The sequence below is a fragment of the Bufo gargarizans genome, chromosome 9, assembly GCF_014858855.1.
Source record: "Bufo gargarizans isolate SCDJY-AF-19 chromosome 9, ASM1485885v1, whole genome shotgun sequence".
NCBI classification, from domain to species: domain Eukaryota; kingdom Metazoa; phylum Chordata; class Amphibia; order Anura; family Bufonidae; genus Bufo; species Bufo gargarizans.
Window position 1 is genome coordinate 177,098,112 of NC_058088.1, and position 23,811 is coordinate 177,121,922.

The following is a 23,811-nucleotide window of genomic DNA, read 5'->3' on the forward strand; positions in this document are numbered from 1 at the left end:
ACCTCGTATATAATAGGCCTGCACCTCGTATATAATAGGCCTGCACCTCGTATATAATAGGCCTGCACCTTGTAAATAATAGGCCTGCACCTCGTATATAATAGGCCTGCACCTCGTATATAATAGGCCTGCACCTCGTATATAATAGGCCTGCACCTCGTAAATAATAGGCCTGCACCTCGTATATAATAGGCCTGCACCTCGTATATAATAGGCCTGCGTCTTGTATATAATAGGCCTACACCTTGTATATAATAGGCCTGCGTCTCGTATATAATAGGCCTGCACCTCGTATATAATAGGCCTGCACCTCGTATATAATAGGCCTGCACCTCGTATATAATAGGCCTGCACCTCGTATATAAAAGGCCTGCGTCTTGTATATAATAGGCCTGCACCTCGTATATAATAGGCCTGCGTCTTGTATATAATAGGCCTACACCTTGTACAGGTTCTTCTCCAAAAATTAGCATATTGTGATAAAGTTCATTATTTTCTGTAATGTACTGATAAACATTAGACTTTCATATATTTTAGATTCATTACACCAACTGAAGTAGTTCAAGCCTTTTATTGTTTTAATATTGATGATTTTGGCATACAGCTCATGAAAACCCCAAATTCCTATCTAAAAAAATTAGCATATCATGAAAAGGTTCTCTAAACGAGCTATTAACCTAATCATCTGAATCAACTAATTAACTCTAAACACCTGCAAAAGATTCCTGAAGCTTTTAAAAACTCCCAGCCTGGTTCATTACTCCAAACCGCAATCATGGGTAAGACTGCCGACCTGACTGCTGTCCAGAAGGCCATCATTGACACCCTCAAGCAAGAGGGTAAGACACAGAAAGACATTTCTGAACGAATAGGCTGTTCCCAGAGCGCTGTATCAAGGCCCCTCAGTGGGAAGTCTGTGGGAAGGAAAAAGTGTGGCTGAAAACGCTGCACAACGAGAAGAGGTGACCGGACCCTGAGGAAGATTGTGGAGAAGGACCGATTCCAGACCTTGGGGGACCTGCAGAAGCAGTGGACTGAGTCTGGAGTAGAAACATCCAGAGCCACCGTGTACAGGCGTGTGCAGGAAATGGGCTACAGGTGCCGCATTCCCCAGAAACAGCGGCAGAAGCGCCTGACCTGGGCTACAGAGAAGCAGCACTGGACTGTTGCATGTCATTCGGAAATCAAGGTGCCAGAGTCTGGAGGAAGACTGGGGAGAGGGAAATGCCAAAATGCCTGAAGTCCAGTGTCAAGTCCCCACAGTCAGTGATGGTCTGGGGTGCCATGTCAGCTGCTGGTGTTGGTCCACTGTGTTTTATCAAGGGCAGGGTCAATGCAGCCGCTATCAGGAGATTTTGGAGCACTTCATGCTTCCATCTGCTGAAAAGCTTTATGGAGATGAAGATGTCATTTTTCAGCACGACCTGGCACCTGCTCACAGCGCCAAAACCACTGGTAAATGGTTTACTGACCATGGTATTACTGTGCTCAATTGGCCTGCCAACTCTCCTGACCTGAACCCCATAGAGAATCTGTGGGATATTGGGAAGAGAAAGTAGAGAGACGCAAGACCCAACACTCTGGATGAGCTTAAGGCCGCATTGAAGCATCCTGGGCCTCCATAACACCTCAGCAGTGCCACAGGCTGATTGCCTCCATGCCACGCCGCATTGAAGCATCCTGGGCCTCCATAACACCTCAGCAGTGCCACAGGCTGATTGCCTCCATGCCACGCCGCATTGAAGCCGTCATTTCTGCAAAAGGATTCCCGACCAAGTATTGAGTGCAGAACTGAACATAATTATTTGAAGGTTGACTTTTTTTGTATTAAAAACACTTTTCTTTTATTGGTCGGATGAAATATGCTAATTTTTTTAGATAGGAAATTTGGGTTTTCATGAGCTGTGGCCAAAATCATCAATATTAAAACAATAAAAGGCTTGAACTACTTCAGTTGGTGTAATGAATCTAAAATATATGAAAGTCTAATGTTTATCAGTACATTACAGAAAATAATGAACTTTATCACAATATGCTAATTTTTTTAGAAGGACCTGTATATAATAGGCCTGCGTCTTGTCTTAGATTAGGCATATCTTCCAGCAGTGCAGGGGAGATCACACACCGGCGTAAAACCTGCTCTATAATAAATAGCTATCTCATATCTATTGGTCACTTATCTATCCAGCTATCTTTTGTCTATCTATCTATCCATCCAATATCTATCTATTATCTATCGCTATCAATTAATCATCAATCAGTCTATCTGATATCTATCCCTGATTGTAAAGCGCTGCGGAATATGTTGGTGCAATATAAAGATTATTATTATTTATTATCTTACTATCTATCTATCTATCTATCATATATCTATGTTACAGCAGCATCTTTATGTGTTACATTCTCATTTGCCATCAACTCCTCTACCAGCCTGTCTTTATCTATCCATCTATGGTATCTATCATCTCATATCTGTCTACCCATCTATCTCTTCATCCAATATCTATCTATATCCTATATACTATCTATCTATATCCTATATACTATCTATCTATCTATATCCTATATACTATCTATCTATCTCATATCTATCTGACTATCTATCTATCGATCTCATATCCCTATCCAATATACTATCAAAGTTAACCCTTTTGTCAGTCTTTCTTACCTGTCCTGCCCCCATTCTCTTGTTTCCTGGGGGCAGTTACAACGGTAAATGAAATGCTAGTTTGTGGCCCCAGCAGGTGTATGGGGCTGTGTGACAACCCTTGTGCTCTGAGCGGTTGTCACTGCCCTGCCCCTCTCTTCCATCACTCAAAAAGCAAAAGAGAAAGCAGCAGCCATGGCAAACAGAAGGTATTACGCCCAACCAGAGGCAGGAGGAGAAGAAAGTTTACTATTATAAAAACGATATATGTATATTTGAACACTTTAGTAAAATGCATTGTATCATTGGTGTCAATCTGAATGGCGGATGGACTAGCCCTTTAAGCAGACTGCCGTGTTCCTCCTGATTGCTCGTTGGCCGCTGTCAGCCAGTGTAAACAGCCATCTCCAGAGCTGCAGTAGCCACGTGTTTCCAAAACAGGTCGCCCTGGCCCTGCTATTTATTTTCATTTTAGGGCACTCCTTCCTAAAGCATCACGGGAATTGTAGTTCCCGCCTCTCCTCAGCCCCCACAGGTGTCACTTTTGACAGGTCGGAGGTGGGCGGTCCTAGCTCGTTTCGCCTACACGCCGCCTGATTGGTCGCCAAGTCCCCGCCCACGGTGGCTGATTGGCCGCTTGCGGAGAGTGACGCGCTTCGCCTTTCGGGGCCCCCCCGGCTCCTCCCGACTGTCAATGCGCAGTGACTCTGCAGCAGTCGCCGCGGTAGCATCGCGCGCTCCGCCCCCGGCACCATGCCCGGCCGCCCCAACCTGAGCTAAGCCCCTTCGAAGCCCGAGCTCCATCATCCCACCCCGGCGGCTATGGAAGGGGGAGCCGGCTCGGGCCCTAACCCCGGGGGGCAGGAGTCCCCGAACCGGGCCGTTGAGTACCTGCTGGAGCTCAATAACATCATCGAGAGCCAGCAGAAACTACTGGAGACCCAGCGGCGCCGCATTGAGGAGCTGGAGGTGCAGCTGGACCGGGTCAGCCAGGAGAACCGGGAGCTGAGGGAGAACCGGGTGGAGCAGCACCGCTCAGACTATAGGGAAGCGGTGGCGGGAGGAGGCTGCGGCGGCTACGGGCATCACCATCACCCGCAGCACCACCACCACCCGCCGCAGCAGCAGCAGCAGCACCACCACCGCGGAGAGAACCAGCCAGGGTACCAGGCAGCCTACTCCACACCGCCGCACCACCACCGTGCCCGGGAGACCCCGCGATCTAACCGGGCCACCTCTCGCAGCTCCAGCCCGGGAGCCGGACACAGCACCACCAACAGCCCGGCCACCACCCTGCAAAGAAAGTGAGTGTGTGTCAGTGGGGTGTGGGGGTGGCACCTAGCCATCTACTTCTAGGCTGTGTGGGCATCAGTGCCAACCTGGATGGGGTCTGCTTGTAATCATGCCACCCTGTGAATCTCCAGCAGATGCTTCACTACCACTCCTAGCATGCCCTGGCTGGCAGGAGAACAGGGCATGCTGGGGGTTGTAGTTTTGCAAGCCCTGAGAAGATCCATGATGGTCCTGGAGGCCTGCAGATAAGTAGTGTTTGCTGAAGGATCCTGGTGGTAGCTCCTCTCCGTACCCGTCACCTGGGTGGCATGTTGGGGAGGGGGTCAGTACTGCACTGCAGAGCCGGACGGTCAGGACGCCTCTTTGGAAGTCAGGTTGCATTTTTCTGCAGATGACTCTAGAGCTCCATGCAGATGTTCCTCACTCTGGAGCTATGTGCAGCATGGTCCTGTGGACTTCTTGAAAAAAAGTTGCCCCTCAAGTGGTTAGAGCGCGTCGTATCCGTCTGTGAAGATCATGTCTTGGTATATTGGGGTAATGGTGGCATGTAAGAGACCAGTGGTGGTGACGGCCTTTCTCTGGATTTGTCTAGTTGCGTAATTGGCATTCTAGTTCATGTGGGCACCATGGGTAGTGGAGATGTGGTAGGTTTGGTATACGATCGAAGCTTCCCCCCCCCCCCCCAGTACTTTCCTCAATCTATAAAATTTATAGGGGATCCACACCACTTAGTAGGTGCCAAGTGGCTTCATCATGTAGTATAGCGGGGGGGGGGGGGCATTTAAAGGGGTTGTCCAGGGTAAGGAGAATATGATCTCTTTGGACCAGAAGCAGAATCGTCACAGTTGTCCATAGGTTGTGTGTGGTATTATAGCTCAGTCCCATCAACCTCAGTGAAGCTGAACTGCAGTACCAGGCGTAACCCATGGACCCATGGAAAGGAAGCAGCCACTTTTTTTCTAATCCTGGACAACCCATTAATTAAAAGAAGGCTTAGGCTTGACAACCACTCCTCCCTTTATGAGGTATGATCCATAGGTCAGCACTGGCTCTCTCAATCCTTGTAGACCATAGAAGGTACCATCCCAGCTGACCACATTCCAAAGAAATCAATGACTATTTGGGCAACGAAAAGTTGCGCAACCCGATCACCATGGCACTCAGCATTCTTGTACCAAGCACCAGGCCTTCAGTAGCCCTACGCTAACGGGACAGACTGGGTGATAGGGACTGGTGGATGGCCTCTGTTGGGTTGTGGTTGAAGGAAGTGATGTTGGGTTGTGGGTTTTGTATTGGCTTGGCTTCTAATTACGAGTTGCGTTGAGTTGATGTGAGATACTTGTGGGTCTGGGGTTCTGAAGAGGTAGTAATACGTTCTAGAAGGACCATGTCTTAGATGATGGAGAACTGTTGGGTTTGGGACCTGGATAGAGGCTTGGTTATATGTCCTTCACACAAAAGGGTGAGGTTCTAGATGTTAAGTATCTTCTATATCTATTTGTCAGATCCTGGTGACCTTTATGACTACTGACTCTCCAGAAAGTCTTCTGTTTGAGTCCTTCACCTTTTTATTGACAGTCATGGTTTCTTTGGTAGCAACCGTTCATCGCCCCTTTTCCTCTGTCCACCCTTTCAAACCATGATCATCTGATGTGTAAAATGTGGTTCTCTTGCTTGGTGCTGTATGCTGGTTTGTGTTGGGAGGGCTCTGTGTGGACAGATGGGCATACTGAGGGTATATGGTTCTGACTAGTATGCAGGCAAATGGGACGATCTGAGGTACTGGCGTGGCTGCCAAGCTGAGGCATCATATGATTTTTCTGCACTGACATGTGATAAACAGATCTCTTTCTCTGACTCAGTCAGGTGGGGGCGCTGTACAGCTGTTACGATGGGGGTGTAACCCACATGATGTGTAGGGGCCTGAGTGAGTAAATGCCCCCATGTTGGCATGAGAGCAAGAAGCCTTGTTTATATATGTGTATAGGTATTGATGACACGTCTGATGACATCATCACTTATTAGCATATTTGTCTATTTCCGTAAGCAGAGGCAGAGATGGCAGTTGCGTCAGTAAGTAAGTGGGGCCCTGTCACAGAATATGCATTTGGGCCCTAGAGCTTTAAGCTTTGCCTCAGATTGAAGACCATGTCTATAAAACTACCTGGAGATATGTCCTTCAAGGGCTTGTCCATTTTGTTCATACATTTCAGTGTGTAGTGGCAGAAAAACCTGCTAAATTCCCTATTTTTCTTTGCTTGCGTGGAGTCCCCCCCCAAGTGTGTCCATGATGTAAACAAGGGCCAGTGTCCATAGCCTTTGCAAGCTGGCTCTTATAGGGAGGTGATGAAGGTCCTGTATCTTCTTTGAAGCCCACATGCAGGAGAAGACAAGCGGCATTATAGAAAGGCTACCCGGGGGATAAGGCTGTCTGGAGACGATTTAGCAGGTTCTTCTGCCGTTACACACTAGTGTTACTGAAGTAGACAACCCCTTTAAGTTGTCTTCGTCCTTGGCTCTTGCATGAAGTAAGGCAACAATGACAATCTCCGTAGAGGTGGTCACCGAACTTGCACCCAATTTAATTATATGCACCATATAGTGGTCCAAATGTTTTGACCATAGAACCCTATGATCATGTGACATTGTCTCAGCGCAACCACAGGGCGTCAGAGTGTTGTGGTCGTATTCAGACCTTCTGAACTCAGACTTGAAGGGGTAGTCCTATCTCGGACAGGGGTAGGCAACCCTCGGCACTCCAGCTGTTGTAAAACTACAACTCCCAGCATGCATACTTGCTCTGCTCTTCTCAGAACTCCTATAGAAGTGAATAGAACATGCTGGGAATTGTAGTTTCACAACAGCTGGAGTGCCGAAGGTTGCTGACCCCCTGCGCTGGGATACAGCACTAGTGACAGGTGCAGGTCACACCTCCGGCACCTGCTGCTATCTCCAGAACAGGCTCTCCAAAGTGAAGGAGAGGGCACCCGACAAGCACGGCCGCCCTTTATCCACTTCTATGGGAGTTCCGAAAATAGCTCAACGTCCTCTGCGCCTGCGCTGTGTGCTCGCCTTCACTTTGGCAGCCCGTTCTGGAGATAGGAGCAGGTTCTAGTTCTAGATCTTCATCCTGGAAACTTCTGGATGTACGGAGTCCCGTGCGCTGCTGCTGCAGCCAGTGACTGGCATCAGCGGTGTCATGCCACTTGAACCAGCAGGCCAGTCATTGGTTGCAGCAGCGCAACATGGACCAGAAAATAACTGAATGGACCAAGGGTGTGTGCACACAGTGCGTATTAGGCGTCGAAAAGCTGCAGCATTAGGGTGCATTCATACCACCACGTGGGTCCACAAACCGCAGATCCGCAAAATGCGGCCCAAAATGGGACATGTCCTATCTTTTGCAGCGCAGAGGCACGGACTCTGAAGCACACAGGAGCCTGGTGCTCATGTTTGGCGCATCCACGGTTTGCGGTCTGCAAAATGGGCACGACCATCACACGTTCATGTGAGTGCATCCTAAGGCCTCATGCACACGACCGTGGTGTGTTTTGCTGTCTGCAAATCGCGGTTCCGCAAAACACAGATGGCGTCCGTGCGTGACACGGACAGCCTTTAATATAAATGCCTATTGCGGACAAGAATAGGACATGTTCTATTTTTTTAGCGGGGCCACGGAACGGAGCAACGGATGCGGACAGCACACAGAGTGCTGTCCGCATATTTTGCGGCTCCATTGAAGTAAATGGGTGCGCATTCGAGCCCCCAAAACGGCGGCTCGGATGCGGACGAAATTAACGGCCGTGTGCATGAGGCCTAAGGCTAAGTTCACACCAGGTTTTCTCTGTGCTGAAAAATGCAGATTCTGCTTTAGGATTTAGGTATTTTTTCGAGCGAGGACTGGAGGAAGAAAAAAAAAAAGGCGCTGTGTAAATTAACAAGCAGTTTTCCCATTGAAATCAATGGAGCTGATTTGCGGAATCCACACCAAAATCTGTGACGAAAAAACTCTGTGTGAACCTACCCTAATATGGTGCCAGATGAGATTTTCAAAGTCTCACGTATAAAGTGCGGAGGCTTTCCATGTGGATTTTAAAATCTGCAGCGTGCCAATGGTGGTTGGACCTGTGCGGTCGGGGGGAATCTGTTGCAAACGCATTGCGCCCGCAGGGAATCCGGACCTAATCATTTCCATGGGTCTGTGTACATGAGCGTTGGTTTTCACGCATCACTTGTGCGTTGCGTGGAAATCGCAGCACGTTCTATATTCTGCGATTTTTCACGTAATGCTGGCCCTATAGAAGTGAATGGAGCTGCGTGAAAATCGCATCACATCCGCAAGCAAGTGCGGATGCGATGCGTTTTTCAAGGATGGTTTCTAAGCGATGTTTTTTATAAACCTTCAGTTTTTTTATCACGTGAGTGCAAAAATGCATTAAATCGCATTGCACCCGTGCGATAAAAACTGAACGCCATCGCAGACAAAACTGAATGAACTTGCTTGCGAACTTGCGCAGTTTTCACTGAACGCATCCGCAACGCATTCGGACTCGCCCGTCTGCAAGGGGCCTCAGGCTGGGTTCACACCTGAGCGTTTTACAGCGCGTTCCTACGCGCTGTAAAACGCTCAACAAGGAGAAACCAATGATTCCCTATGGGAATGGTTCACACTTGGGCGTTTTACAGCGCGTACGATCGCGCTGTAAAACGCCCGACGCTCCAAAAAGTACATGAGCGACTTTTGGGGCGTTTGTGGCCATAGGACACTGTAGTGAATCACACAAACGTGCGTTTACTATTACAAAAACGCGCATAAAAATGCGCGTCAAAAACGCGTGTAAAACGCGCGTTTGCGCAACGCTCAAGTGTGAACCCAGCCTAAGGGTGATTAGATGTAGACCAGCGAGGTACAAGACTGAGTGACCCAGTTCTTGTCTGCACGGGTGGATGGACCAGCTGTGGAGTAGTCATCCTCCCACGTTAGAAGGGGGCACACCCCATGGCTTAAGATGGGAATTTCATTGCGTTATTTTTGGGGGGATTTTTCACAAATATTACTTAAAGGGGTTTACGTAAACAAAGTAATCTACATATTGTAAGGCTACTTTCACACTTGCGGCAGGATGGATCCGACAGGCTGTTCACCCTGTCGGATCCGTCCTGCCGCTATTTCGCCGGACCGCCTCTCCGTCCCCATTGACTATAATAGAGACGGGGGAGGAGCTCCGGCGCAGAACGGCAGTGCACAGCGAAAGGCCGCCGGACTAAAAGTACTGCATGTCAGACTTTTTAGTCCGGCGGCCTCTCACCGCAAACTGCCGTGCTGCGCCGGAGCTCCGCCCCCATCCCCATTATAGTCAATGGGGACGGTCCGGCGGCACGGCGAAATAGCGGCAGGACGGATCCGACAGGGTGAACAGCCTGTCGGATCCGTCCTGCCGCTAGTGTGAAAGTACCCTAAGGGTACTTTCACACTTGCGTTGTTTGATTCCGGCGGGCAGTTCCGTTGCCTGAACTGCTTGCCTGATCACGCGAACTGTATGCAAACGCATGTCATTTTTTCTGACTGATCAGGCATTTTTCAGACTGATCAGATTTCTGATCAGTCTGCAAAATGCCTGATCAGTCAGAAAAATGCATTGCAATACCGAATCCGTTTTTTCTGGCGTCATCAGGAAAAACGGATCTGGTATTTATTTTTTCCACATTTTCAAAGGTCTGCGCATGCACAGACCGGAATACCGGATCCGTTAATGCAGCAATTTAAATGGCACTAATACATTCCTATGGAGAAAAAAAATGCCGGATCCGGCAGCGGCCTATGCCCTAGTGACCTAAAATGGTAATAAAATAAAGTAATGGATGACACATAGATGACATATTAAAATATATAATATGTAACCTATTACATAAATTATGTAATCCATTATGTGAAATAGATTTATGTAACATAGGAACGCTGCGTCTCCTCCGCTGCTGAGAAACAGCAGGAAATCCACAGCGAGACGCCGGGGACCAAGTGCCAAATAAACCCTTTCATGACCACGGAGGTTTCCGGTCTTCATGCAGCATTTAAAGGGGAATTCTGTAAGTTTTTTTAAGCCCCCAGACCCCTAAACATCATTGAGAGGCAGCAGAAACTAGTGGAGACTCAATGACTTCAGGACCAGAGGGCAGTTGCAGAGAGAGCTGAGCCTCTAGGAGTAACGGCGACGCCCCCATTGCACCTAGAGACTCACTTGCATATATTAAAACCTTATTTTTCTCAGCAATGCGGACACATAGGAACATGGGACCAACACAGATGTCTTCAGCTGCCAAGTGCACATGTAACAAGTCAGCCAGTGTCATAGGTACAGAACTGCTGACAGATGCCCTTTGAGTGACCTGTATACAGAGTCATGCAAAGGACACACAGATCATGTCTTCTGTGCATCACTCAAGAATCTCTCTCTAAGGCCTCTTTCACACGGGCGTTGCGGGAAAATGTGCGGGTGCGTTGCGGGAACACCCGCGATTTTTCCGTGCGAGTGCAAAACATTGTAATGCGTTGCACTCGCGTGAGAAAAATTGTGCATGTTTGATACCCAAACCCGAACTTCTTCACAGAAGTTCGGGCTTGGGATCGGTGTTTTGTGGATTGTATTATTTTCCCTTATAACATGGTTATAAGGGAAAATAATAGCATTCTGAATACAGAATGCATAGTCAAATAGCGCTGGAGGGGTTAAAAAAATAAATAAAAAAATGTAACTCGCCTTAGTCCACTTGATCGCGTAGCCGGCATCTCTTCTGTCTCCTTTGCTGAACAGGACCTGTGGTGACGTCACTCCGGTCATCACATGATCCATCACCATGGTAAAAGATCATGTGATGGATCATGTGATGACCGGAGTGACGTCACTACAGGTCCTGTTCAGCAAAGGAGACAGAAGGAGATGCCTGGCAGCGCGATCAAGTGGACTAAGGCGAGTTAAATTATTATATATTTTTTTTTAACCCCTCCAGCGCTATTTTACTAAGCACTCTGTATTCAGAATGCTATTATTTTCCCTTATAACGGGTCTCCATCCCGATTGTCTCCTAGCAACCGTGCGTGAAAATCGCATCGCATCCGCACTTGCTTGCAGATGCTTGCGATTTTCACGCAACCCCATTCATTTCTATGGGGCCTGCGTTACGTGAAAAACGCACAAAATAGAGCATGCAAGTGATGCGTGAAAATCACTGCTCATGTAAACAGCCCCATAGAAATGAATGGGTCGGTATTCAGTGCGGGTGCAATGCGTTCAACTCACGCATCCGCGCGGAATACTCGCCCGTGTAAAAAGGGGCCTAAGGCTTTTACAAGGGCGCGTTTTCCGCGCAGGTGCAATGAGTGAGGTAAACGCATTGCACCCGCACTGAATCCGGACCCATTGATTTCTATGAGGCTTTGCACACGAGCGGTGATTTTCACGCATCACTTGTGCGTTGCGTGAAAATCGCAGCATGCTCTATATTGTGCGTTTTTCACGCAATGCAGGCCCCATAGAAGTGAATGGGGCTGCGTGAAAATCGCAAGCAAGTGCGGATGCGGTGCGATTTTCAAGCACGGTTGCTAGGAGATGATCGGGATGGGGATCCGATCATTATTATTTTCCCTTATAACATGTTTATAAGGGAAAATAATAGCATTCTGAATACAGAATGCAAAGTAAATTAGGGATCGAGGGGTTAAAAAAATAATAACTCCCCTTAATCCACTTGTTCGCGCAGCCCGGCTTCTCTTCGGTCTACATCTGTGAGGAAAAGGCCCTGTGGTGACATCACTGCGCTCATCACATGGTCCATCACATATAATATAATAATCTACATATTGTAAACCAGCACCTGGATCTGAACACTTTTGTATTTGCATGTAATAAAAAATTTAGTATAGCCACTGAGTTATTCAATAAAATGTATCTGGACAGCGCCACCTGCTGTTAATTATTTTTCCTTATTTCTCCGTCAACCTCGGTGACATCTCTGAGGTGGTCACACATGCTCCTTCGGAGCAACTTCTTTATGATTGCGTTTGACTCATTTTGGGCTAAAAATCATTATTTCAATTTGTCTTTATGAAAAATGTTCATCTGTTTCTGAGATAGATGGGTTAAAAATCAGTAGGCCTGCGAGCTGTCAGTCTGTTTTCTTTGAATCCCATCATCTGACAGCTCATGTGTAGCTCTGATCTCCTGACCTCATTATAGCTCACTTCTTATCAAACTAAAGGCTCGTGCACGTGGCTGTGTTTTGCGGTCCACAAATCGTGGATCTGAAAAACATGGATCCCGGCCAAGTGCATGCTGCCATTTTTTCCCCCCACAAAATGGAAGAATAGGAGAAGTTCTGTCTTTTTTGCGGGGCTGTGGAGCAACGTGCGAATGCGGATAGCAGACGGTATGCTGTCCGCATCTTTTTCGGCCCCATTGAAATGAACGGTCCCACATCCGATCCGCAAAAAATATAAATTGGATGTGGACTGAAACTACGGCCACGTGCATGAGCCTTAAAGGGGTTCTATAACCCCCTTTAATGCCCCCTCCCCCAATGCCTGGGCCCCCTTGTATGGATTATACTTACCTGCTCCCCGGGATCCCGCGTCGCTCCGGATTTCTCCAAGGCTGCCGCTGCATCTCCCCGTCTCGCGGGTGACTCTAGGGAGGCTCGTCCCCGTCGTAGCCTGCTAATGGCTGCTCCCTTTTGTTGCCAGATGTTTTGATTGGAGTGACGGGGAGACGCAGTGGCGGCTGTGCAGGGATCCGGAGGAACACCGATGCCGGTGAGCAGGTAAGTATAAATTATACGAGGGGCCCCCGGGCATTGGGGGGGGGGGGGTCATTATAGGGGTTGGATAACCTCTTTGAGGTCAGGAAATCAAAGATAAGAGCGACACATGAGCTTTCAGCTGACGGGATTCAAAGAAAACAGACTGTGACAACAGTATTAACCCGTTCACTAGAATGGGCAAGTCCTGTGGGAAAATCGGACCACAATGGTGTATGCTGTGATTTCCCCCCCCCCCCCCCATGGACTGATGGGGGATGGAGTGAAGGACGTTATGTCTCCATCTTGGGGTCCTGCAGTAGAGACGTCAGATCTGATCCTGCTGTGTGTGTGAGGGGGCAAGCCTTTTTCTATCTTCTACATGGCATCGGCCCTTTAAGCCTCGTTCATGGTGACGAGTGGATGAGAGGCGATGACTGTTGGTGAGCTGAGGAATGTATTACTCACTGCTGCACACAGTGAAACGTGACGACACGCCGCTGCTGGCTCATGTGTGCCAGCTCCGTCACCTAGGCTCTGCCGCCGATGGGCATGAATGTGTGCCCCGTGCAATGAGTCACTGTTCCCTCCCAGTCCTATATGGGTGTCTCTGCCCGGCTGCAGTGACCACGGTTTATGCCCTGTGGAGAGTCCGTCATAGGGTATACGGAGAGGTTGCGTACCACGCGCAGATCTTCATTCAGAAAATCTCGTGCACGTCGTGCGGAAATTGACCCGTGGTGTGAATTTTTAACATTCGCTGCGTGTCAATTCTTGTGTGGATTTTCAGTGCGTTGCAATGCAAAGGAAAGGATTTGGGGCAAATCCGCGGCAAAATCCATGGCCAAATCCGCCATACGTAATATGTGCGGAAGTCTGCATAAACTACTCTGTCGTGTGCATGTACCTTAAGGCCGTCTGCACATGTTGCGGAATGCGCAAGGTATTCCGTGCGGATTCCTGCGCAGAAAAAATAACGTAGCGTAGTACGGTACCAGGAAAGTGCATGGTCGCACAAGTCTCGTGTACACGCTGTGGATTTCATTCCATGCAGAAATTGACCTGTTCTGCGGATTTCCATATCTGCAGCATGTCAGTTATGTTTGCGGTTTTAGCCGTGGATTTCATCCTTTTCAACGGAATGGCGAAGATCTGCGGCAAAACCGCATCAAATCTGCACCAAAATCCGCAATTAGAAATTGTGGCTTTTGGTAAGGATATGGTGCATAAATGTAAATTAGTGCGGATCTTATCTGCAATCGTGCGCAGGCAGCTAAGGCTACCGGCACACGTTGCGGAACACGCACGGTTTTTCCACGCTGATTCCTGTGCAGAAAAACCACAGCGTATTACAGTACCAGCAAAGTGTATGAGATTGCACAAACCTTGCGTACACTTTGCAGATTTTTTTTTTTTCCGTGCGGAAATTGACCTGCATTGCAGACTTCATCATCTGCAGCATGACAATTACGTTTGCGGTTTTAGCTGCGGATTTCACCCTTTTCAATGGAAGGGTGAGATCTGCGACAAAACCGCTGTTAGACATGGTAGATTTTGGTGCTGCAGAATTGCACATAAATCCACGCGGATCTTATGTGCGTTCACCCGCACCCGTGTGCAGGTGGCCTAAGGCTACCTGCACACGTTGCGGATTACGTGCGGTTTTTCTGTGCGGATTTTTGTGTGGAAGGACCCCAGCGTAATACAGCACCAGCAAAGTGTATGAGATTAGTCAAATCTTATGTAGACTTTTTTTTATTTTTTATTTTTTATCCGCAGCGTGTCAGTTGTTGGTGCCGTTTTTTTGCGCGGATTTCACCCTTTTCAATGCAAGGATGAGAGCGGCGGCAAATCCGCATCAGATCCGCAAGTAACACGGAAAATCATGCTGATTTTCCATCACCCATGGGCAGGTCGCCTGGTAGTTTCTTCACATAGACTATATGCACATGGCAGTGTAGTATATGCGGATTTTCCTGCGTTTTCGTACAAAATCTGCACAGAAATGTACATCTGTTACTTGCGGTCTTTGTCGCAGATTTACCCCATGTGTATTTACTTTGCGTAAAATCTGCATTGAAAATCCACACAAAACAATTGACATTCTGCACGTTTTGAAAGTGGCAGAATCAACTTTAGCAAATAAGGCAAATAAAATTACATAAATGGAAAAACTTGGTGAGAACTTTATATTTATATATAGTTCTAGCCAAAAAGTTGTCCTCCATGCCCATTAGAAACAATTAGGCCTCTTTCACATGAGCGTGACGGATTAAGTCCGGATGCGTTCAGTGAAACTCGCACCGTTCTGCAAGCAAGTTCGGTCAGTTTTGTCTGCGATTGCGTTCAGTTTTTTTCCGTGCGGATGCAATGCATTTTTCACTGAAGCTCTATTCACTTCTATGGGGCCAGGGCTGCGCGAGAAACGCAGAATATAGAACGTGCTGCGTTTTTCACGCAACGCAGAACTGATGTGTGAAAAACATTGCTCTTGTACACAGACCCATAGAAATGAATGGGTCAGGATTCAGTGCGGGTGCTGTGCGTTCACGTCACGCATTGCACCCGCGCGGAAAACTCGCTCGTGTGAAAGGGGCCTTACCTTTGGTCTAGAAAAAAAGAAAGAAAGCGGTGATTGGTTGCTATGGGCAACAAGGACGATAACTTTATGTATAGGTCTAGTCAGATCATCTTCTAGAGCAGGCATGCTCAACCTGCAGCCCTCCAGCTGTTGCAAAACTACAACTCCCAGCATGCCGAAACAGCCTACAGCAGGGCATGGTGGGAGTTGTAGTTTTACAACAGCTGGAGGGCCGCAGGTTGAGCATGCCTGCTCTAGAGAATCCAGTCTTGGGCACCTGTATATAAGGCTCTGTTCACTTTGACAGTCTGGTCCTTGCAGTGAGTGAGATTCTTTAGGATCTATTAGGAAATGGTTCAAAACAGATCCATTCTGTATCCTTAGGCCCCTTTCACACGAGGGAGTTTTCCACGCGGGTGCAATGCGTGACGTGAACGCATAGCACCCGCACTGAATCCTGACCCATTAATTTCAATGGGCCTGTGTACATAAGCGTTTTTTTTTTTTTTTTTCACGCATCAGTTCTGCGTTGTGTGAAAATCGTAGCATGTTCTATATTCTGCGCAGCCCTGGCCCCATAGAAGTGAATGGGGCTTCAGTGAAAAACGTATCGCATCCAGAAGCAAGTGCGTGTGCGATGCGTTTTTCACTGATGGTTGCTAGGAGATGTTGTTTGTAAACCTTCAGTTTTGTATCACGCTCGTGAAAAACGCATCAAAACGCATTGCACTCGCACAGAAAAAACTGAACAACTTAGGACCCTTTCACGCGGGCGAGATTTCCGCACGGGTGCAATGCGTGAGGTGAACGCATTGCATCCGCACTGAATCCGGACCCATTCACTTCTATGGGGCTGTGCACATGAGCGGTGATTTTCACGCATCACTTGTGCGTTGCGTGAAAATCGCAGCATGCTCTATATTGTCTATATAGAAATGAATGGGGTTGTGTGTAAATCGCAAGCAAGTGCGGATGCGGTGCGATTGTCACACACGGTTGCTAGGTGACGATCGGAATGGAGACCCGATCATTATTATTTTCCCTTATAACATGGTTATAAGGGAAAATAATAGCATTCTGAATACATAATGCATAGTACAATAGGGCTGGAGGGGTTAATTTTTTTTATAAATGTTTAACTCCCCTTAATCCACTTGTCCGCGCAGCCGACATCTCTTCTGTCTTGTTCTGTGAGGAATAGGACCTTTGATAACGTCACTACACTCATCACATGGTCCGTCACATGGTCCATCACCGTGGTGATGGATCATATGATGAATGTAGTGACGTCATCAAAGGTCCTTTTCCTAACAGATGAAGACAGAAGAGATGCCGGCTGCGCGGACAAGTGTATTAAGGTGAGTTAAATTATTATTTTTTATATTTTTTTAACCCCTCCAGCCCTATTGTACTAAGTATTCTGTATTCAGAATGCTATTATTTTCCCTTCTAACCATGCTAAGGCCTCTTTCACACTTGCGTTGTCCGGATCCAGCGTGTACTCCACTTGCCGGAATTACACGCTGGATCCGGAAAAACGCAAGTATACTGAAAGCATTTGAAGACGGATCCGTCTTCAAAATGCTTTCAGTGTTACTATGGCAGCCAGGACGCTATTAAAGTCCTGGTTGCCATAGTAGGAGCGGGGGAGCGGTATACTTACAGTCCGCGCGGCTCCCGGGGCGCTCCAGAATGACGTCAGAGCGCCCCATGCGCATGGATGACGCGATCACGTCATCCATGCGCGTGGGGCGCCCTGACGTCACTCTGGAGCGCCCCGGGAGCCGCACGGACGGTAAGTACACTGCTCCCCCGCTCCCCACTACACTTTACCATGGTTGCCAGGACTTTAGCGTCCCGGCAGCCATGGTAACCATTCAGAAAAAGCTAAACGTCGGTTCCGGCAATGCGCCGAAACGACGTTTAGCTTAAGGCTGGATCCGGATCAATGCCTTTCAATGGGCATTAATTCCGGATCCGGCCTTGCGGCCAATCTTCAGGATTTTTGGCCGGAGCAAAAAGCGCAGCATGCTGCGGTATTTTGTCCGGCCAAAAAACGTTCCGTTCCGGAACTGAAGACATCCTGATGCATCCTGAACAGATTTCTCTCCATTCAGAATGCATTAGGATAAAACTGATCAGGATTCTTCCGGCATAGAGCCCCGACGACGGAACTCTATGCCGGAAACGGACAACGCAAGTGTGAAAGAGCCCTAAGGGGAAATAATACTATCTACACAAAAAACTGACTGCAATTGCGTACCTACTCGCGCGGGTTTGCCGCAATGCACCGGGAAGCATCCGGACCTAATCCGGACACGCTCGTCTGAAAGGGGCCTAACACAATCGCAGACAAAACTGACTGAACTTGCTTGCAAAACGGTGCGAGTTTCACTGAACGCACCCTGACCTAATCCATCACGCTTATGTGAAACAGGCGTTAGGGGGCCATGCCTTTTTGGGCCACCGCTGTCTCGCTCGATCCTTCTGTACACATGCATGCTCTGCTCATCCACGGAATCCAGGGGAGAGATCTGAGGCCGACCCTGTGGATCCAACTCACAGATTTAGGGCTTGTTCACACGACCGTATGTCTTTTTCAGTGTTTTGCGGGCCGTTTTTCCAGGATCCGTTTTTCCATTTAAATTTAATTTTATTTTTTTCAGTAGTGTTTCCTGTTCTGTTCCGTTTTTCCGTATGGCATATACAGTATGCAGTAATTGCAAAGAAAAAAATTGGGCTGGGCATAAAATTTTCAATAGATGGTTCCGCAAAAACGGAACTGATACAGAAGACATACGGAGTACATTCCGTATGTGTTCCGTTTTTTTTATATTTTTTTATTTTGCGGACCCATTGATTTGAATGGAGCCACGGAACGTGATTTGCAGGCAATAATAGGACATGTTCTATCTTTCAACAGAACGGAAATACGGAAACGGAATGCATACGGAGTACATTCCGTTTTTTTTGTGCAGAACGATTGAAATAAATGGTTCCGAATACGGCCTGTATACGGAACGCAAAAAAAACGGCCCCTATACGGAACGCAAAAAACGTCTGTGTGAACGAGCCCTTAGTCCGAATCCGTATGAGCCAGGGCGAGACTGAGCATGGCAATTTTTCAGATCTACGCACGGAAAAATCCTTGCAGTATGCAATCAATATTGGGAGCGTGCTCCTTGTGGATTTAAAACATACAAACTATGATCCTCTTAGGATGTGTTCACACAGGTTTTTATGTGCTGAAAAACCATGATGCAGAATCCACTACAAAATTCCACGTGATTTTTGATGTGGTTTTTCATCCTATTTCAACAGGAAGCTTGGATGCGGATTAGACATGGAATCGGCACCAAGAAGGAACATGTCACTACTTCTTTCCATGCTGCAGTTTTTAAAACCGCAGGAGTAAAAAAAATAAAACGGACAGTGTAAATTACCTGGCGGTGAAATCATTAGGAGATGGATAGCATGTGTTTTTTTTCTGTACAGATTTTATGAACCAAATCCACGTAGAAAAAAATCCACACGGTGCAGATTTGTGTGCAGATAATCCGCACCACAACCGCACCAAAAATGTACGTAAATCCGCACTCTTTATTGTCGTCTTGGTGCAGTTTGTGTGCAGTTTCTGGTGCAGATTTGATGCAGATTTTTACCCTATGGGTCCATTCACACACCCGTGTGTGTTTTGCGGATCCGCAAAACACAGACAGCGGCAGTGTGCGTTCTGCATTTTTCAGACCGCACATTGCCGGCACTAAGAGAATATGCCTATTGCGGACAAGAATAGGACATGTTCTATTTTTTTCAAGATCGGAATTGCGGACCCGGAAGTGCGGGTCCGCAATTCCGGATCGGGGCCACACGTCGTGCTGTCCGCATCCGTTGCTCCGTTCCGTAGCCCCGCAATAAAAATATAACCTGTCCTATTCTTGTCCGCGCTTTGCAGACAAGAATAGGCAGTTATATTTAAGGCTGTCCGTGCCGTTCCGCAAATTGCAAAACACACAACGGTTGTGTGCATGTAGCCTAAAACTGAAGCATTTTTTTCCGGTATTGAGCGCCTGTGACGGAACTCAATACGGGAACATTTTAACGTAAGTGTGAAAGTACCCTTAGTGCAAACTGATCCTAACTGATGCTCAAAATAAGGGTACTTACACACTAGCGGCAAGGAACTCCGGCAGGCTGTTCAGGCGGGTGAACAGCCTGTCGGATCCTTGCTGCCGCTAGTGCAATCCTGCCCCCGGAATGGGGGCCGGAGCGGTAGCCGGGGGGCTGGCGTGCACTAGTGGCAGCACGGATCCGACAGGCTGTTCACCCGCCTGAACAGCCTGACGGAGTTCTTTGCCGCTAATGTGAAACTAGCCTAACAGATCCGTGTTGTTGTTTTTTTTTTTTCCTGTTCTGACGGATCAAAAGACCGGAAAGCTAAACAGTAATGTGAAAAACCCGGCCTTACTTTCGGTTTTTGGAGCTGATCTGATGCAGATTTGCCACAGATTTCGCCCCTTGCAGGGTGAAATCCTCACAAAGAATTGAACGAAAAAGTAAAGTCTACATGAGATTTGTCTAATCTCATACACTTTACAGGTACCGTTTTTTTTGTGTAATCTGTGTAATCCGCAACATGCGCAGGTAGCCTTGGGGTACGGCCAGACGGGGCGGCTGGCGCACGTTGGAGGCATATCTGCGAGTTAAAGCTGTTTGGTATTAAATCATTAAAAAATTAAGCAGTGGCTTGCTTATCGTCAACGAATGCGCAGTTTTGTGGGAACCGCTCAGCCATTACCACTAAGCAAATGGCTGCCGATCAATTTTTAACCTTCTAATACCTAACAGCTGCTTCTCGCTGGGCCGCCTGGTGCCCGCCAACCACCTGAACATACCCTTTTAATGGAAGCGCCAATGATTTCCTGAATGCCGTAGATCTGGTGTCGTGTTGTAATGGTTACATACGTGTAGTAATACATGCCGGCCATTAATGTGATGGCCAACCATATAGCACACGGATCCGATAGGAAGATCCTTCAACGCAATAGACCACCTAGCTAATGGACGGGTTCCTGAGGAGGGCCAGATACCCTCATATCGGAAATGGAAAGGGGCATCTGCTATGTCTGTATATGGTTTCACCGTGAGCACCGAATGGGCTTCTTTACAGTAAGAGCAGTGAAGATAATGGTTGCACTCCCTGCCATACCGCCAGATGAGCATGTGACTGTTTCCCGTCTGTCAGGCTTGTGAAGAACGTGTGATGTGTCTTCTCCGAGACGTTCCTTCGCAGGCCGTTATATAACGCGAACGCTTCAAGTCTTTGCATTCACGTTTGACAGCTGCCTGTCAGTCATTTTTATCCCGATCCTACCTCCTGTAGGCTCAGGCATGTGATGTCTCCTCTGCAGACGCCAGTTCACACTGATACCTGACATGGCATCCTGTGAATGCGTACCGCTACAGGATTTGCCGGTCTGGGGGGGGGGGGGGGGGGGGGTTACCTAGGGGGATGCTCACTGTATCTGCATGTTGTGGGTTCTGCTGATAATTTCTTAGCGTTTGAAAACCTTTTTTTACTTTTCATTTTTTTACTGCGCTAAATTGACTGTGCTATTCCTTACGGAGGCGTCCAGTAAGAACATATACCTTGCGGTATAGCGCATAAGTATAGCTCACGCCCCCACAGAGTAGCAGCCGCCCGCCATCAGTAAGGGGGTGTTGGCCTCTCTTCCGCTCTGGGGTTTTTGCACAGTGGCACCTTGGGCCACGAGGGTGAAAATGAATGCAGACCTAAAAATGACTTTACCCATGGCAGCCAATCAGATGACATATTTCAGCTCCTAAACAGCACTGGAAAAATGAAAACTGGAATCTGGTTGCTATGGGCAACAGCTCCATTGGTTTTGTCTGATGTAGTAATTATACATGAGGAATATGAGCGCGCACTTTCAGAATGAGCAACTTGTTAGGACTGAAGTGAAAACTGGAATCTGGTTGCTACGGGCAACAGCTCTACTGGTTTTGTCTGTAGTAGTAGTAGTTATACATGAGGCCTTTGCTTTAAGACAACAGAATTAACAACTTGTTAGGGCTGAGGTAGAAACTGGAATCTGGTTGCTATGGGTACCAGCTCTACTGGTTCTGTCTGTTGTAGTAGTTATACAAGAGGCCTTTGTACGGAGTACTTTCGAAAAAACACACTGAGCAACTTGTTAGGACTGAGCTAAAAAAATGGAATCTAGTTGCTACGGGCAACAGCTCTTCTGGTTTTGTCTGTAGTAGTAGTAACACATGAGGCCTGTGTATGGAAACTTATTAGGACTGACGTAAAAACTGGAATCTGGTTGCTATGGGCACCAGCTCTACTGATTCCCTCAACAGCAGTGGTTCTACATGAGGACTATGTATGGCGTACTTTCAAAAGGACCAATGAGCAACTTGTTAGGACTGAGGTGAAAATTGGAATCTGATTGGTTGCTATGGGAAACAGCTCTACTAGTAGTAGTAGTTCTACATGAGGCCTATGTGCAACGTACTTTCAAAAAGGCAAAATGAGCAACTTGGTAGGACTGAGGTAAAACTGGAATCTGGTTGCTATGGGTGACGGCTCTACCAGCTTTGTCTGTAGTAGTAGTTCTACATGAGGCCTATGTGCAACGTACTTTCAAAAAGGCAAAATGAGCAACTTGGTAGGACTGAGGTAAAACTGGAATCTGGTTGCTATCGGTGACGGCTCTACCAGCTTTGTCTGTAGTAGTAGTAGTAGTAGTAGTAGTAGTAGTAGTTATACATGCGGCCTATGTACAGCAGCTTGTTAGGACTGAGGTAAAAACTGGGATCTGACTGGTTGCTATGGGCGACAGCTCCACGGGTTTTGTGCATAGTAGTAACTCTTTTACATAAGGCATACTTACAGAGTGAGCAGCTTGTTAGGCCTGGCGTGTCCGCTTTGATAACATTCCCGTAAAATCAGCAAACGGTTAAAACTACAATCACGCGCTGACAACTTCAAGTGCCGTGAAATTATATTGTGCGGGCTTTAATTGGCTTTTAAAGCTGTTGCCACGTGAAGTACGGGTTTATTACAGGGTGCCCTTCACTGTTTATATCGCCTCGTACAAGGACCTGATTAAAGCTTTACCTCATCACAAAATGGCGAGCCAAATTGCAGCCAGCCGGCGACATGCCGTAGGACGGTGGGAGGTTACCTAAACTTTTGCTGGAGATGATATCATCTCCGAAACAAAGCTTGAAGCTTATAGATTTGTCTTAAAGGACCCCCGGAAAGTGCATCTAAGGACCGTAATTAGAAAATTAAAGCAGCCTTTGCCCTACCGCCGCGCAGGCGCTGGCAAATGACCTGTCCACCTGTGACACGCCGAAGTACAGACGTCAGCACCGTCTCTGATTACAGCTTAGCCTATAAGTGTAAATGTAATGGTTTTTTTTTTAAAGGGGGTTGGCCTATGAACACATTTTCCACCTGTCTATAGGATAGGTGATAACGGTATAATGGCTGGGGGGGTCCGAAAACAATTATGAGAATGGGGCGGTCCCTGAATCCCCAGTGTAAATGTAGCGATGGTGAGCGTGCGTGAATACTGCTCAATTCACTTCTATAGGGCTGGCGGAGAGAACGCTGTACTCACCAGTCCCATAGACAGAGAATGGACTGGTGGCTAAGCATGCACACTACTGCTCCATTCACGCAGGGGACACAGTGACACCCTCCCCCCCCCCGCCATTCCTGTGATCCGTAGAGGTCCCAGTAGTCCGATGCCCAGCGATCAGACATGTATCCCTATCCTTTGGTCAGCCAACCCCTTTAGGCTGGGGCTACATGGGGATCTTGGCTGCGACACTCATCGCTGTCTAGCAGTTCAGTCATTGAAATGAAGAAGGTAGCGGTGCAACTGGCAGTGACCATTACCCTGAAATGGCAAATTCTCGGGTCGCTGTTGCGGCAGTTTGTACTGCAACCCCATTCAGTTCAATGGCTGCACTGCTCTACAGCGATCTTTGGTCACACAAGAGGTGTCGTGGCCAAGATCACCATGTAGTCCCGGCCTAACAACCCTAAAGATGTTGTCCACCTCTGTTGGCCTTTCAGATCCGCTCCCCGACACCAGGTTCTGGCTCCTTTGGTTCCCCCCTGCCACCCTCTAGTCCCACTCGTCAACATCCAGTTTGACAGGCGCTGCAGGGGGAATGTTTGGCTAGACTCGGCTCCCTTTAGTAGTATTAGGCTACATGCACACGACCGTTGTTTTGGTCTGCATCGGAGCAGCAGTTTTTGCGGCTCGGATGCGGACCCATTGACTTCAACGCGGCCGCAAAAGATGCGGACAGCACAACGTGTGATGTCCGCATCCGTTGCTCCGTTCTGTGGGCCGCAAAAAAAATATAACCTGTCCTGTTCTTGTCCGTTTTGCGGACAAGAATAGGCAGTTATATCAATGGCTGTCCGTGCCGTTCCACAAATGGTGGAATGCACACG

At 47.8% G+C, this 23,811-nt stretch overlaps 1 protein-coding gene across 2 annotated transcripts in view; it reads left to right on the top strand.

The window, feature by feature from the left end:
* Window positions 1-3,330: 3,330 nt before the first annotated feature.
* Window positions 3,331-23,811, top strand: part of IQSEC2 (IQ motif and Sec7 domain ArfGEF 2) — a 200,155-nt gene continuing 179,674 nt past the window's right edge. For both annotated transcript variants that reach the window (XM_044305346.1, XM_044305350.1), the window contains exon 1: window positions 3,331-3,951. In XM_044305346.1, the coding sequence (XP_044161281.1) occupies window positions 3,470-3,951 (482 nt within the window). In that variant the 5' untranslated portion in view covers window positions 3,331-3,469. The remainder of the gene's footprint in view (window positions 3,952-23,811) is intronic.